A 16,924-nucleotide genomic window follows, 5' to 3' on the forward strand; every position below is an offset into this window, starting at 1 on the left:
TCTGCTTCCAAGCTCACTTAAGTTTTTGGCAGAATTAATTTCTTTGTGATTTTAGGACTGAGACTTCTTGCTCACTGGAAGTTACTTGGTCATCCAGAGGCTGTCCACAAGCTCCTAAAGGCTGCTTTCAGCTCTCAGAGGCAACCTGAAGTTTCTGGCCCGTGGTATTTGCAGATATGGCCACTTCGTCAAGCCATCAAAGAGAGTCTAGAGCAAGTCTGCTGGCTAGACAGTCTTATATAATGTAACATAATCATGGGAATGACATCTGTGTCATAGTCTTTTGGTTAGAAGCAAATTAGAAGTCCTACCCACATTCTTGGGCAGGTGTTTACACAAAGGTGTGAACAGCAGGAGGGGGGATAGTGGATGGGAGCCACCTTAGAATCTGTCTGTCATAGCTGGTTACAAAGTAGCACATAGTTTATAAACTCATTTATGTTTAAAAAGTAAACTCATTTATGTAAAAGTATCTTCAGATGGTGGAAATGACTGGTGGTTTTTATTGTAATTTTGTATTTCTTCATTATTTTCTCCCATTTCCCCTCTGTACAACATTACAATTTTACAATTTTAAATCACTAGTTGGTATTTTTATTATAACTAAATAAATCTTGTTTACTCCTCAGCCAAGTATTGTTTCGTAAGTTTCAGTTTCAGAGGGGAAGAGTTACTTTGTTTTTATTTTATTTACTTATTTAGCTTAGTTTTCTATTCACCTTATTTTTCCCAAATGCTCCAACAGATTTTTCAAGCGTCTATCCTATTTATCTAATTTATTTTGAGCAAAATAGTTTATTTGTGAAATATAGAGAAATATAAAACAAAAATACAGTTTCAGTAGGAATAAAATTAGCACCTGTGGTCTCATTACTTGGGTCAAGAAATGAATCATAACAATTATCCTAGGAGTACCCTGTATGCATTTTTTAGTGGTATTCCTTCCTCTCCAGGTAGTCACAATCCCATTTTACATGTTAATCATTCTTTTGGGACCATCCACCTGCCCCCCCCAACCCTGCAGTCCAGCCCACCTTCCGTATGTGTATTTCTGATCCATATGTTCTTTAATTTTGAAAAACTGAATAGCTCTGCTCTACCACCTTTTTGTGTCTTTCGGTCAGAGTAGACTAACCTACTTTAACAAACAACCCCCAATTTTCAGTGGTTTAACACCAAATTTATTTCTCACATCTCCGTCTGCTGTATGTTGGAAATAATGGCAAAGGAGTAGTTTGTTCCTGAGTCACCCAGGGGTTCAGTCACCTTTCAGTTAGTGATTCTGCTGTCCCCTGGGGCCTCAGTGACTTTCACTGAGTTCTCTGCATCTGGATGGAAGATTTGAGGGCAAAGAGAGGGAGTGTAGTATATTGTATGGAAAGTTTGAGGGACCAGTCTTGGGCATGGCGTACATCACTTTTGCTTGCATTCCCTTGGCCAGAACTCAATCAAATGGCTGCTCATAATGGCGAGGACGTCCAGGAAATGTAACATAGCTGTGGGCTGAAAAGGGAAATGGCTTGGTGAGCAATAAGCCAATCTCTGCCATAGTTTGTATCCCTAAGCTGCATATTGTTTCGTTTTGAAAAACTGAATAACAAGTGTAAACATAGGAAATGTCCGTGTTGCCACTATTAAGTGCAGGCTCCCAGGAGAAGATAAGCTGGGCAGAGTCTTCCTCAAGCCCCTTTTGGTAAGTCATTGGGAAAGTTTGTTAGTCCTGGCGAACCATAAGACTCACCACAATCAGGGCATCTGGCAGAGCTGGAGTCTTTACAAGGCACTGAATACCTAGAGGAAGTATGGCTGGAGGAAATTTGCTTCTGAGCTCATTATGCTCTAGCTCTCAGGAATAGGTAAAAGCAAAACACTTCTGTGGTGTGAAGTCTTCAGCCATTCTAGGCACCAGGGGAAGGGACAGCAGGAACTTCGTCAACATGGGGTCCAGACAAACGAAATTCAGATAGAAAGCTGGACAAGGCTCACCTCAGATGAACAAGTGTCTAAGGCTGTGGAGATTTTGGTGACGACAGTCCTCCAATGTGTCTCTTGAATCACGTTGCTTCTATCTGTAGCTTTCTCCCTGGGATGTCCATCGTCCTGCTGGGGCTCAATCCCCTTCGCTCCTCTTCTATGTTGGATTTATTTCCTGGATGCTAAGCTTTCTCTCTTGATTTTCTCTTTCATTTGATGAAGTATATCTTCTAGTAGCTGATTGACAAAGAGGATAAAAGAGGTAAAATATTTAAGACCATGCATATCTGAAAATGTCTTTAATTATCAAGTATGAGAATGGGATGGTTTGATTGGGTACTGCTGAAAGGTTGTCTATAGTTTTCCTTCAGAACTTTGAAGGAATTACTCTATTGCATTCTTGTTTCCGGAATTACCTTTGGAAATCTGAAGCCATTCTAATTGTTAATCCTTTATACATGAACTGATTTCCCCACCCTGGGAAGTTTGTAAAGTCATCCTGGTCCCCACTGTTTGAAATTCATTCTGATAATTCGCTATAACATACCTTGGTGTGGACTCAGGACTTGTGTGAGCATTGTTTTGAGCAATACGTTTTTCATGTACTTAGAATTTCATTATGTCTCGTAAGGGTGATGGTTAATGTTAAACCTGATAGAAAATTACGGTTTCACTGCAGATGACCAACATACATTTTTAAATTTCTACTGTTTTTTGAAAGCCTTAAAACATTGTGGAATGAAATTAAGAAAATAAGATTTTTTTAATTGCAATTCCCAGTTCCTGTGTCATTTGTTCACTTAGTCATCTACCCTTCCCAATCAGTTACTTTTTATCTAACACTTTATTATAAAAATGTTCAAACATACAGAAAAATTGAAAGTGTCCTACTGTGAGCATTTGTGTACCTGCTGCCACTTGGATTCTCCTGTGAATGTTGTATGATACGTGATTACCTATCTATCCCCTTTATCCACTCCTCTATCCATTATTTCACTTTTTTGAGGGATACATTTCAAAATAAGCAGCAGATATCAGTATACTTCAACCCTAAACATTTCAGTCTGTCATCATTGATTAGAGTTCAATATTAGTTTAGAAAACTTGTTCTTTTGAGGTACAAATTGCGTAGAAAGGTATGCGTAGATCTTCAGTGCACCATTTAATGACCGCTGTCTTTTGTCTCCTTCTAAGTCAAGTGTTCTAATTAGGGGACTGACACCCATTATAAGGCCATATTCCCAAAACTTGTATGTTCATTTAGACTTTCAAACATAGACTTTGAAGAACACAAAGTACCTTAAAAATTTCTTCTTTGTTTTTATTGTGTAGATGTGTTGTATAGTATAATGATTATAGTTAAAGGCATTTTTATTTTTTCAGATTGTTCCATGCTTCAGCAAAAATTCTTAGCGTGCTGATGATACCACATAATGCATGCTAGAGGAAATAACTTGAGGATATTTTTCTTTAATTAAATGAATAAAATTGTAAAGAAAGGCAAGGATTGCCCTTTTGTCAACTCATTAGCTAAATATGTAAAAGAGGTAGTTAATTCAAGACACTAAACATTTATGGAGTGCTTTATAAATATATTAGGTGGTTGTATTGAGCTTAACCCCTTTCAGCCTCACATCAACCATGTTAAATAGTTGGGACAGTTGTTTCTACTCTACAGATGCAGAAACCACGGCTTAGGCAGTGAGCAGGGCAATTGGTTGTGCAGCTAGTCCTCTCACTTGAAATTTTGTGCAGTGGCAACAGCTGCAGTCACACTGAGTCTTCAGTTCAGGTGTCATTCCAGATACTGCGATTTGCTTATGAATAACTACCCAGTGTTTCATTGTGCAGACCGATGTTAACTGAAATGACAGCTCTGATGCAAAGCCTTACCACGCCAGTGGTTTGGTTCTCCACGATGAACTACTTGGATATAAAGATACTGTAACCATCTGTACTCAGACAGAACTAAGTGTGCTGTATTTATTATACAACGTGACACATTGTTTTGTCACAAAAGGGAACAGTATCGTGATTGAAGTGCCACTTAATGTGGCAAAATCCCTGTTTTTCAGAAACGTGTTCCATGAGAAGCTCATTGGGAAGAGAAAGCCTTATTGATGTACCTGTCTGTTTTGGAAGGTTTATATTCCACACCATCCTGAAGGTGCTTCCCCCTCTTTCCCTTAGATGGACAGATACTTAAAGACAAAACCATCTGGAGAAAGTCAGCTTGACAATATCTCGGTAAAGGACTTTCCAAAAATGCAGGCAGTTCTGTTCTTCTCAGTGGACGTGGAGCTTTAGCCCTTGGTTTGGCGATACCACTAAGGAAAAACTGGAAGAGAGGATATGGCCCCCGAAGAAAAGTGTTCTTGAGGAAACCTCCTTGGGATAGAAACTTACTGAAAGTCCTTTTAGGATCAGACACTGGAAATAACCTACATCCTTATTTTTGTCATTTTGTTAAAAAGCAGTTTTCCATTGACTATGCCAGGGATCTTATTTCTTTTAAGGTTTCCCCCTATCGCTGATAGCATGTTTCGGAGTTATTAGAAGATAGATTGCAGAGAAGCTGAAAACCTTGAAGGATGCCTGCCTACAGAGTACAAATAATACAATTCTTTCAAAAGTGCTAGATTGATTTTTTGAAATAGGTAATGGTTGATCTGCCTCTTGTACCGTTGAAAAAGGTGACAGGACCTGGCCAGTCACATAAACACCTAGGACAAGAATTACCAAGGAAGACAGACAGGAAGTTGTTCCCATTTCCTATGTAACCATTGCCTCTGTCCCTTTTCATGTCATTTTTCTCTCAGGACTGATTAGCCTGGAGCTTGTTGACACAGTTTTGAAGCACTTTTTAAGAAGAGATAATTCTTTGTGTAAATCTGTGTGCTGGGAATATCCTAGCAGGTGTAAGGTCTAAGGTATTGTTAGTTGAGAAAGAAGCAAAATGGATTATGAGAAAAGAGGAGAAAGAAATACATTCACAAGTACCACCAGCCATGGCTTCAGATAGTGTGTCTCAGCTGTATAGCATATTGTACCTAATTCAGGTACGATCCGATTTGGGGCCAGTTTATTCTTTGAGTCTTGGATCTGAATGCTTTTATATTTTTAAAATGCATCTTTCCCCAATGCTGTTGAAATTTTAGAGAATCAAGAAGAAAAAACTGCATCCATAATCCTATCCTTCTAATGAAACCACTGTTAGTTACATATATAATACTTCCAGCCAAATCTTTCTTTTTCTTCTGTGATTATTTTTATGTGTCTAGAATTAGAAAATGCCTATGTTTTTGTCTCCTGCTTCTGTGAAATGTCTTTCAGTGTGTCCTTAGAAAGCTGGCTGAAGGACAAATATTGGGTGGTAAATACTGCAGTGCATTAGCTAAATTGTCACTCCTGTCTGAAAAGGAACTTTGTGCTGCATGCTGCTTTTTTCTCAGTTGGTGGTTAATATTTGTGTACTATTACTATTAAGTGACGAATGGTCTTTAAAATTATGCTGAGGTTGAGGAGGATGGAAGACTTCTGAGAAAATCCTCTGTGCTTTTCAGAAATATCCTGACCTGTGGCTTGTATTTTTCAGCTGCTGCTTTCAGACGTTCCCTTATTTTTTAGTTCGTTTCCATTTAAGTGAGTCTTTTCTGACGTATAGCCAGATGTATTTTCTATGGCAGAGTAATCAGCTATCATCAGTCTTCATTCTGATTGACAAACATAGCAAGCTAGCTCTGTGGGTATAAGAAATGGTATCAGGTAAGATGAGAACAGCCTGAATTTTCATTGGAGAAACTTTTTTGGAAGAGTGGATTGATGGAGTGGTTCGGTTTTATTTTGCCTGAATCAAGTAAATTCTAATACCATTATAGTCACTTATAGTTTTAATATGGTTTATCCTATCAAGACAGAATTATTTGAGAATTTCTTCGTGACTCACAGTGTAATGAAATTTCACCAGTTTATTTTGTTGAAGGTAGGAATTTTTTTTTTTTAAGTTGGTGGGTGTTTAGCTAAATGAACTGGCTTCTTAGGAATGTTTATAGGAGAGAGGAGGGTCATGCAAATTGGGATGCATTCTTTCATGAGAATCTTTAATTTCAAATATGTACCATCTGTTGGAAAGGTTAGATGGCCTGTATCATCCTTGTTATTTAATCCTGAAAGATTGATGTGTTCCGCTCTTTTATAAAAATAGGCCTATTTCATAATAATAACAATAACAGTTTCATAGATATAGTCTTAATATTGCCTATGTCAGTTTTGTTCATCACTGTCTATTCAGAACCTCCTATAGTACCTGGCAATAGCAGGCACGCAGATATTTGTTGCATGGACAGTGTTGGTTATTGTTAAATGCAGATTGTTGTTTTCATTGTTATTGCTAGTGTTAATTTCATTTGTTATATTATGTGGTGATGGTTTACTTGAAATTTTTTATTTAAAAAAAATTTTTTTTTTAAATGGGGAATATTGGGGAACAGTGTGTTTTTCTAGAGCCCATCAGCTCCAAGTCGTTGTCCTTCAATCTAGTTGTAGAGGGCACAGCTCAGCTTCAAGTCCAGTTGCCGTTTTCAATCTTTAGTTGCAGGGGCCACAGCCCACCATCCCATGCGGGAATTGAACCGGCAACCTTGTTGTTGAGAGCTCGTGCTCTAACCAACTGATCCATCCAGCCGCCCCTGGAATTGTTTCTTAAATTACTCTAAAAAGCCAAGTTGCTTTTATAACTTTAAGGTTCTATGTTAAAATTTCTTGAATATGTTCTCTCAAAGCTTTAGCCTGAATGACTTTTCTGAAATGTTTTTTTGTTCTAGAATGACAATAGACTTCAGAAACAGTTATAATTTTAAACAAGTAGAATCACTGTTGACTGCAGTTTTCTGGGGCTAATATTATATCATCCTCATAGGTTGCCATCGGTAGCATGGTAAAAAGTTGGGAGGTTCAGTAATTAGTATAAATTTAAATATTCTAAATTTTATTGGAATAATTTGATAATGAGAAAAAGTATTTGATTACTAATTAATTTCTATGTTAATACATAAATATAATTTCTCTTTGTTAAAAGTAAATGTATAATCAATGAGCATTAAAAGTGCACAAAGAGAAATATCTTAAATTATTCTGTTTCTGTTTATTTCAGGGCTGAAAACAGAGTGAAATCGCCTTTCAGAATTAAAAGACGATCAAGAAGACAAGATGGGGACTCCTGGTTCTGGAAGGAAAAGAACACCTGTGAAAGACCGATTTTCTGCAGAAGATGAAGCTTTGAGTAACATTGCCAGAGAGGTGTGTCTGGAAAACCCCCTCTCAACACTGACATGCACAAATGAATATGTTGTAAAAATGCTGGGGTGACAGAGATAGTTTCAGAATGCTTACTATGAATAAAATGTTTTATCTGGCCTCTGAAATACTATATTAGAATAAAATATAGTTACTATTTCTTTACTTGAATATATAGTCGACTCATCTAAAACTAATTTTTCATTCAATTTTTGTGGATTATTTGAGTTCCAGGTACTTGTCCTAATGTACTGAAATTTATAATTGATCTTCAGCATTGAAACTTAAGTAATTAGAACCTTGAAGATATGATAACTATATTATAGAAATGCCCATTGGGCTACGTACAGTTAATATATTCCAGGAGGCACTGTATAAATGTTGACAATCCTTATTTGGTATCTGCTAGATTCAGTGTCTTAGCTGTTTTTTTAAATCTTTCAGTGGAATTTTTATGTTTAATGTTTAGCTACCCTGTTTCCCTGAAAATAAGACCCAGCCGGACAATCAGCTCTAATGCATCTTTTGGAATAAAAATTAATATAAGACCAGGTCTTATATATTATGTTATATTATACAAGACCCAGTTTTATATTATAGTAAAATAAGACCGGGTCTTATATTATGTTCTATTATGTAAGACCTAGTCTTATATTATCGTAAAATATAGTAATTTTACTATAATTTTAGAGCAAAATATAGTAATGCTCCAAAAGAAGCATTAGAGCTAATTGTCCGGCTAGGTCTTATTTTCGGGGAAACATGGTAGTAACTGGGCTTCTGGAGCATTTTTTTTTTTTTTTTGGTTTGTTGACAACTCAGAAAAAAGAAAAAAAGGGGAAGGGTTGTCACCTATTGAATCACTGGCAACATTTCCTGTTGCATATTGGAAATTTAAGATAACTCCCAGCTGTGATTTCTTAGTGAGATGCCAACTTTGTTTCAGACTCTAACTCCATCTGCAGCTGTAGACCTGACCATAAACTAATCTGATATAAGAACTGCTAAGAGTATCATATTATTAAATTGTATTCTTTTGGTGAGAATTATTCCCTCATCACTTCCTCTTTGTTACTCTTAGTAAATAACTAATTTAGGACTAGGGCTGTTTCCTTTTGACATATTACACAGTATTTTTTTGACCCAGCTTTTTGTTATATTTTTTTCTGTGGTAAGCTACTCAGCTTTTGAATTAGAAGTTAAATTCCGTAGGAGGATATTTGAAGCCAAGAAAAGTTATCTAAAAACTGACGACAAAATTTCAACAAAATTTATATTACGTTAACAAAATTACTTTGAAAAAATCAGGAGCTATTTTTAGATAAAAAGGTAAAAGGGTTCTAAAAATTAGGTAAATGATACTTCACAACAATCTTAAGTATTTGCATGAATGAAGTATTTTGGAAGTCACATGGTTTTAGTTGAAAATTGAAACTACTCAAAATGTTTACTTCCAAAATTGGAGGGATATGACCCGATTTCTGTAAGGGGAGAAAATACCAGTATCTTCTAGGCTCAGTTTGTACTGTCATTAAGTATTTGAACTCTTATTGGGTATGACCCTTCATTTATAAAATTGAATAACATTCTAACATCTAACACTTGAGTGCTTACTATGTAACAAACACTATTCTAAGTATTTAAAATGCATTAATTAATTTAATCTTCACAAAATTCTGAGATTAGTTTTATTACTATCTTCCTTTTACAGATGAAGAAACAATTGCACAAAAAAGTTAAGTAACTTCCCTAAGGTCACATAGCTAGGAAATAGAGGAGCTTGGATTCAAACACATGAACTCTGGCTCCAAAGTCTGAGCATTTAACCACATACTCTGCTATATTATTTCTGAATCTTCTCCAACTCCTTCATTAATAGCTTGTTTTTCTTTAACTTCATGATTTTGAAAGCACTTTCACATTTGGGTTCTCACAATGCCTTATGAGATAGATAGGATAGGTATTATTCTTAGCCTTAATATTTACAGACGTGGAAACAGATGAAGCGGAGAGATAAATGTCAGAAGGTCTCAGAATGGGCTCAAATTCAGCAATGTAAAGCCATTGTTCATTTTACTATACCATACTTTCAGAAGATGTGGGCTTTGGAGATGTATAAGTGTGCCTTTAATTCTTTACTCTGTTGCTTTCTGGTTGAATAGTTTTGTTAGACTTCAGTTTCCACATCTATGACATGGGAATGATACTGTGTTCCTGTCTCACTGGGCTGTTGTCATGATTAAAGGAAATGATGCCTGTAAACCTTTAGCACAGTGTGAGGCTTGCAGTAGGCTATTTTGTTGCTTATTAATAAGTTGAAATAGAAAGTGAGAATAAGATAAAATGGTCTCCTTTTATAAAAATAAATTTATTGAGATAGGGATTCTAAAACATGGTTGATCCTCTAGAATCTCCCAAGGAGCTTTTTCAGTGTACAGATTCCCAGTCTGTACCCCATACTTCTAAATCTGAATCTTTGAGGTTCATCTCAGAAATCTATAATTAAATACACACACACATACACACTCCACACTCCTTAGGGGATTCTGATGGCCCATCAGGTTTGGGAACCATGTACCAAAATACACAGAAGATCCTATCCTGGAGGGTCATTTTTAAAAAATTGAGGTATAATTGACATATAACATTAGTTTCTGTTATATAACATAATGATTCTATGTTGGTATATATTGTACAATGATCACCATAATAAGCCCAGTTAATATCCAACACTGCACATAATTACAATTTTTTTTCTTGTAATGAGAATTTTAAGATCTACTCTCCAAGCAATGTTCAAATATACAATACAGTCACCGTGCTGTGCATGATATTCCCAGGACTTGTTTATTTTATAACAGGGAGTTTGTACCTTTGGACCACCGTCACCCATTTTGTGACCCCTCCACCCCCCACCACTCTGGCAACCACCATCTGTTCTCTATGAGTTCTGGGGTTTTTTTGTTTTGTTTTTTTTAAATATGATTTCACAGTTGTTTTCCTCCCAGGACATTGCTATTTTGCTATGAAGTAACAGTTTACCAGTTTAATCCAGTTACTGTTATTATAAAAGGATGTAAAAAGTCAGTAATTCTAGTTTTCGTTTCTGTCTTCAGAGCTCTGACTATGAACACGCCAACTTTAGCAACCTGGTCAAAAGGCTCAGCTTTAATCTGAAATGTGAAAGGGCCAGATTGTACTATTAAGATTGAAGACTTTATTTACACAATAAGTTCCTAATGTGGGATGCAGTACTTTTAAAACTTTAGAGGACATATGGTTAGAAGTTTTAATAATTCTTTCATATGTTCCTTGTGAATCTTTCTCTTTAAAGTTTTCATAACCAGTTGTTTTTTTTTCCTTTAATTAATTAATTGTTTAACTGAGGTATACTTGACATACAACATTACATTAGTATCAGGTCTACTATATAATGATTCGATATTTGTGTATATTGTGAAATGATCACCAAAATAAATCTAGTTAACATCTGTCACCATACATAGTTACAGAATTTTTTTTTCTTGTGATGAGGGCTTTTAAGATCTACTCTCTTAGCAACGTTCAAATATGCCGTACATTATTATTAACTGTAGTCACCCTGCTGTACATTACATCCCTATTTTATAACTGGAGATTTATACCTTGTGACGCCCTTCATCTATATGACCTACCCTCCACCCCTGCCTCTGGCAGCCTCTTCTCTGTATCTGTGAGCTTGGGTTGGTTTTGTTTTTGTTTTTGTTTTTAGATTCCACGTGTAAGTGAGATCATATGGTATTTGTATTTCTCTAACTTATTTCACTTATCTTAATGTCATTAAGGCCTTCCATGTTGTCGCAAATGGCAAGATTCCATTCTTTTTATGGCTGCATAATATTCTACTGCGTGTGTGTACACACACACACCGCATTTTCTTTCTTCATGCCTTCATTGATAGACACTTAGGTTGTTTCCATATCTTGGCTATTGTAAATAATGCTGCAATGAACATGGGGGTGCATTTATCTCCTCGAGGTAGTGTTTTTATTTTCTTTGAATAAAAACACAGAAATGGAAATGCTGGATTATATGGTAGTTCTATTTTTACTTTTTTGAGGAACCTCTGTACTATTTTCCATAGTAGCTGCACCAATTGATATTTCCACAAACAATGCACAAGGGTTGCCTTTTCTCCACATATTTGCCAACACTTATTTCTTGTCCTTTTGATTACAGCCATTCTAACAGGTGTGAGGTGATATTGTGGTTTGGATTTGCATTTTCCTGATGATTAGTGATGTTTGACACCTTTTCATGTATCTTTTGGCCATCAGTGTGTCTTTGGGAAAATGTCTATTCAGATCCTCTACCCATTTTTAAAAATCAGGTTGTTTGTTTTTTGAGTTGTATGAATTCTTTATATATTTTGGATATTAACCCCATTTCAAATACATGATTGGCAAATATTTTCTCCCTTTTTATAGGTTCCCTTTTTATTTTGTTGATGGTTCCCTTTGCAGTGTGGAGGCTTTTTAGTTTGATGTAGTCCACTTGTTTATTTTTGCTTTTGTTGCCTTTTCTTTTGGTGTCAAATCCAAAAAAATCATCACCAAGTTTGATGTTAAGGAGGTTACTGCTTGTATTTTCTTTTATGAGTTTTATGGTATTGGGTCTCATGTTCAAGTCTTTAATCCATTTTGAGTTAATTTCTGTGTATTGTGTAAGATAGTGGTTGCGTTTTTTTCTTTTGCACGTGGCTGTCCAGTTTTCCCAGCACCATTTATTGAAGAGACCGTCCTTTCCTTGTTGTATATTCTTGGCTCTTTTGTTGTAAATTAGTTAACTATATATGCATGGGTTTATTTCTGGGCTGTCTATTGTGTGCCACTGACTTATATCTGTATTTATGCCAGTACCGTACTGTTTTAATTACTATAGCTTTGTAATATAGTTTGAAATCAGGGAATGTGGCGTCCCTAACTTTGTTCTTCTTTCTCAAGATTGCTTTGGTTATTCGGGTTCTTTTGTGGTTCCAAACAGATTTTAGAATGGTTTGTTTTATTTCTGTGAAAAATGCCATTGGAATTCTCGTAGAGATTGCATAGAATCTGTAGATTGCTTTGGGTAGTATGGCCATTTAAACAATGTTAATTCTCTTAATCCATGAGCATGGAATATCTTTCCATTTACTTGTGTCTTCTTTCATCAGTGTCATAATTTTAAGTGTACAGGTCTTTCACCTTCTTGGTTAATTTTATTCTAGGTATTTTATTCTTTTTGATGCAATTGTAAATGGAATTGTTTTCTTATTTCTCTTTCTGATAGTTTGTTATTAGTGTGTAGAAACTCACTTAATTGTCCATTCATACATTGGATGGTTGGCATTCACAGAAAGTTCCTAATTCATATTTTCTCCAGTAGGATCATCCCTTTTGCACACACACACACAAAATTACCTTACATTAGAAACAAACAAAAACTGATACCCTTTTTACAATTTAAAAGGACAAATAGCTTAATCTTTTTCTGTTTTAGTTAAATCTTGAGTTTAATTTATCTTTCCTTATTTCAGATTGCCTTTTGAAGTAATCAGGGAATGCCATAAATAAAGAGAAATAACCCTTTTCTCCTGCTTACTATCTGTTCAAGTTTCCACGCTCCTCAATTGGCCCCAAATCAGGCAATGAAGAGGAGGGAATGAGGAGGAAAAGAAACAGAAGGCATGAATATATTCCTCAAACTCTATAATTTGCATGTGAAAATATGGAACTGTGTGCATTTTACAAAACTGATACAATACACATAACATAAATTTACTATTAATCATTTCTAAGCATACAATTCTGTGGCCTTATGTACACTCACATTGCTGTGCAGCCATCTTCACCATGATCTCTAGAATGCTTTTCATTTTGTACAACCTGAGTGCATTTTAAAAAGATGTTGAAAGGTTTGAAGACTGCTCCATAAAAGCAGGAATGTGGATGGATTTAGCAGTCACGTGACGTCTGTAGTAGGCGAGTTGCTGCTTTGCTGGGGAAGCATGGGCAGTCCTAGGCATCAGAAGAGCTCAGCGGAGAAGGTGTGGGAAGGGATCGCCAGCAAGCTCTCTAGAGCATGAGCAGACCAATCTGGATCTTTCTTGTTCGCTTAGCTGTGATTGTTCCACACATTTGGGGCAAATGTAATTAGACAGTTGGCTTTCAGTGAAAATTACCCGAAAGCACAAAGTGTATCAAACTGGGGAGCCTTAGTCAGCCAGCCTAAAAGTTGGACAGTAAAGAAGGCCAGTAGGAAAAATATTGATTATTTGAAATATGGTGTTGGAGGAGAGCTTGCTGGGTACCCTGGACTGCCAGAAAGATAAACAAGTGGATTCCAGAGCAAATTAAGCCTGAAACATCACTGGAGGCAAAAAATAACAAAACTTGAAGCCATTTTACTTCAGGTACATAATGAGAAGGACACGTTCTTTGGAAAAGAAATTAATGCTGGGAAAAAGAAAAGGCAGCAGGAAAAGGAGACCAAATATGAGATGGATTGGCTCCATATGAGAAGCCATAGACATGAGATTACAGGAGCTGAGCAGGGCTGTTGAAGACAGGACATCAAGGACGTCACTCATTCATAGGGTCGCCAGGAGTCAGAGCCAATTCAATGGTAGCTAGCCTTTCAAAAGGAGAAAGATGAAGGTAGGATGAAAGCCATCCTATGCGGCCTTACCATAGCTAGTTCGGTGAAGGTTATGGTGTGTGTTTTATGAAGAGAAATTGAAGCCTCTTAAAGGGTTTGCAAAACAGTCTTTTTAAGGCATCACCAAAGCCTGGAATAGTACTGCTTTTTTTTTTGGTTTGTTTTAGAGCTGAAATTATGAAGAAAACATCTCTTCAAATGGAAGTCATCAGAGTGATGCTTATTTTTTTGACTTAATGATCTGAGAGTCCTTCCAGCTCTAAAATGCTGTGATTTCTTTCAACGTCTAGGACTTGAAGAAAATTCATGCTCATCATGCACAATTCTCTTAAACTTAAAGAATCACTAACAGGCATAGAAACTGATCATCTTTTATAGAAGTTGGACTCTAGCAAACAGAGTGTTCAGAGACTTTATGTTGAGAGCAGAATTTACATGTATACATATTCGGTACTCAAGCCTACTTGTAACAAGAAGGAAGAAAGGAAACTCTATGGCTGTTGAACATTTGTGGCTGTTAGAACTTTTGGATTTCATTTTTTTTAAATAGCTTTATTGAAATATGATTCACATAACATAATTCACCCATTTGAAGTGTATATAACTCAGTGGTTTGGGTATATTACATTATTAATTTTTTAAATTGTTAAAATACATATAACGAAATTTGCCATTTTGACCATTTTTAAGTCTACAATTTCGTGGCATTCATTACATTCACTATGTTGTGTAACCATCACCACTATCTATTTCTAAAATCTTTTCATCACCACACACAGAAATTCTGTAACCATTACGCAGTAACTTCCCACTTCCCCCCTCCCAGCCCCTGGTAACGTCTAATCTACTTTATACCTCTTGAATATGTCTATTCTAGATATTTCATATAAGTGGGACTATACAGTATTTGCCCTTTTGTGTTTAGCTTATTTCACTCATTTCTTCAAGATTCGTTGACATTATGGCATGTAGCAGAACTTCACTGCTTCCCTCCTTTGTAAATATCTGCATTCCTTTATATGACTGACTAATATTTCATTGTGTGTATAAACTATATCTTGTTTACCCATTTATTTGTTAATGGATATACTTTATTGGATTTCATTTTGCTGCCTAAGGAGTAATAGCTATTCTAGGCATCTGTTAGTGAGAACCAAAAATTTGTGGGTTTTGATTCTGGATTAGCAACCTGAGAAGAAGTATACAAAGGGAAGAAGTGTGCTCAGTTTGGAAGTATAGTCCTGTGTTCTTGTGTTATGGAATGATAACCATAATTGCTCGATAGATCTTCTCATAGTTATTTCGCCATTTTATTTGAGTAATTTATTCATTTTTAGGCTGTGGCAAATTAAGGATAAACTTTTGGCAAGGACAGCAGCTTTTAAAAATGCAAAGAATTACCATAATCAGAAATAATTATGAGCATTAATATCATCTTTCATTTAAGAAACTTTTTTTAAAAAAAGAACAAATTTTGAGTGTCATTCATTCAGCAAATGTCTGTTGAGCATCTTCTTGCAGATGCTGTGTTAGGTATGGAGGATACGGAATGGACAGGACCAACACGGTCATTTCTCTTACGGAGCCCAGCTTCTAGAAAAGAAAACAGTTACATAATGGACTAGTTCCTCAATTTTCAGCTCCTTTTTTTCCCCCTCAAAATTAATGTTTACATTTAGTATGGTAATTTCGTGTCTGAAATTGAAAGCTGTGATTGTCAATGTATGTCACACCCAGTGGCATTCTTAGACTTGAAGAAACACAGTAATATATTTATTTACAACTATGTTAAGTGCTTCGAGTGAGCAGTAAATATTTTCCTTCGTATGTGTGACGGGGATTTGACAGGCGTTGGGAAGGCTTCCCTGAGGAAGCGCCCTTTCATCTTGAGTTTTGAAGGATGGATGGAATTCTTTGGGAGAAAGGGAGTTGTCAGCTATTGTGGAGAGCTTTCCAGTCAGAGGGATGCATGTGTGACAAGCTTTTAGGGCTGAAAGAGTATTGAGAATCAAGGATTAAGAATAACAGCAGCTACATTACTGAGGTCTTGTTATATACCGGGCGCTGTTCTGAGTGCTTCAAATGAATTTCATCCTCATGACAACTCTGTGAGATGGCCTACTATTCTCATTTTATCGATGATGAATCTGAGGCATGGAGAAGTGAAGTGACTTGCCCAACAGTTACCTGAAAGGGGCAGAGCTGATATTTGCACTTAGGCTCCTCCGCTCGTAGTTGTTGTGCCTCCCATGAGATCGCCGTTGACGGTAACCTGCACAGCAAAGAGGAGAACAGCCAAACAGTATAGGCCAGTGGTTCTGAACGAGTGTGATTGTGTCCCCCCGGGGTTATTTGACAGTGTGTGGAGGTGTTTTTGCCTGTCACAGCTGGGGGAGGGGTGTGCTGCCGGCGTTGTGGGTAGAGGCCAGGGATACTGCTAAAACATCCCACGGTGCACGGGACAGCCCTGCACCACGGAGAATTATCCGGCCCAAATGTCAATCGGGCCGAGGTTGAGAACCTTGATATAAATTCTTGTAGAATGTATTTAGGATTTGGTCTGTGTCCTAAGAGCAATGGAAAAATTGAAATGTTTTGTGTAGGGATATGACATGATCAGATTTGTGCCTTAAAGGATGACTTTACTGCGGATGGATATTATGTCAGAAAGAGGCATCAGTGGATGCAGGGAGACGAGTCATAAGTTTTGCAGAGGTGGCCTGGCCTAGAGTGATGACAGTGGGGATGGTGAGAGGTGGTTGGAATGGAGAGGTGAGCAGTAGATGCTCAGTGTGTGGCTCTGGGTGGGTAGCAGGGCGGGGAAGTTTGGGCGTGTGCATCAGGGTGGATAGTGGGGAACAGTAGAGTGGGGAGGAGGTTTGCGGAGGGAAGATCATGAATTTATGCTGGCCCGTGTTAAGTTAAGGTGCTTGTGAGGCATCTAAGTGGAGATTTTGAAGAGGCAGTTTTGGGGAGGGAT

At 36.8% G+C, this 16,924-nt stretch overlaps 1 protein-coding gene across 25 annotated transcripts in view; it reads left to right on the forward strand.

Moving 5' to 3' along the window:
- LRRFIP2 (LRR binding FLII interacting protein 2) overlaps positions 1 to 16,924 on the forward strand; it is a 101,838-nt gene that overhangs the window by 8,485 nt on the left and 76,429 nt on the right. For all 25 annotated transcript variants that reach the window (XM_019727639.3, XM_019727646.3, XM_019727648.3 and 22 more), the window contains exon 2: positions 7,127 to 7,272. In XM_019727639.3, coding sequence (XP_019583198.3) covers positions 7,183 to 7,272 — 90 coding nt within the window. In that variant the 5' untranslated portion in view covers positions 7,127 to 7,182. The remainder of the gene's footprint in view (positions 1 to 7,126; positions 7,273 to 16,924) is intronic.

The sequence above is a fragment of the Rhinolophus sinicus genome, chromosome 5 (genome assembly GCF_057876585.1).
Source record: "Rhinolophus sinicus isolate RSI-liver-muscle chromosome 5, RSI-T2T, whole genome shotgun sequence".
NCBI classification, from domain to species: domain Eukaryota; kingdom Metazoa; phylum Chordata; class Mammalia; order Chiroptera; family Rhinolophidae; genus Rhinolophus; species Rhinolophus sinicus.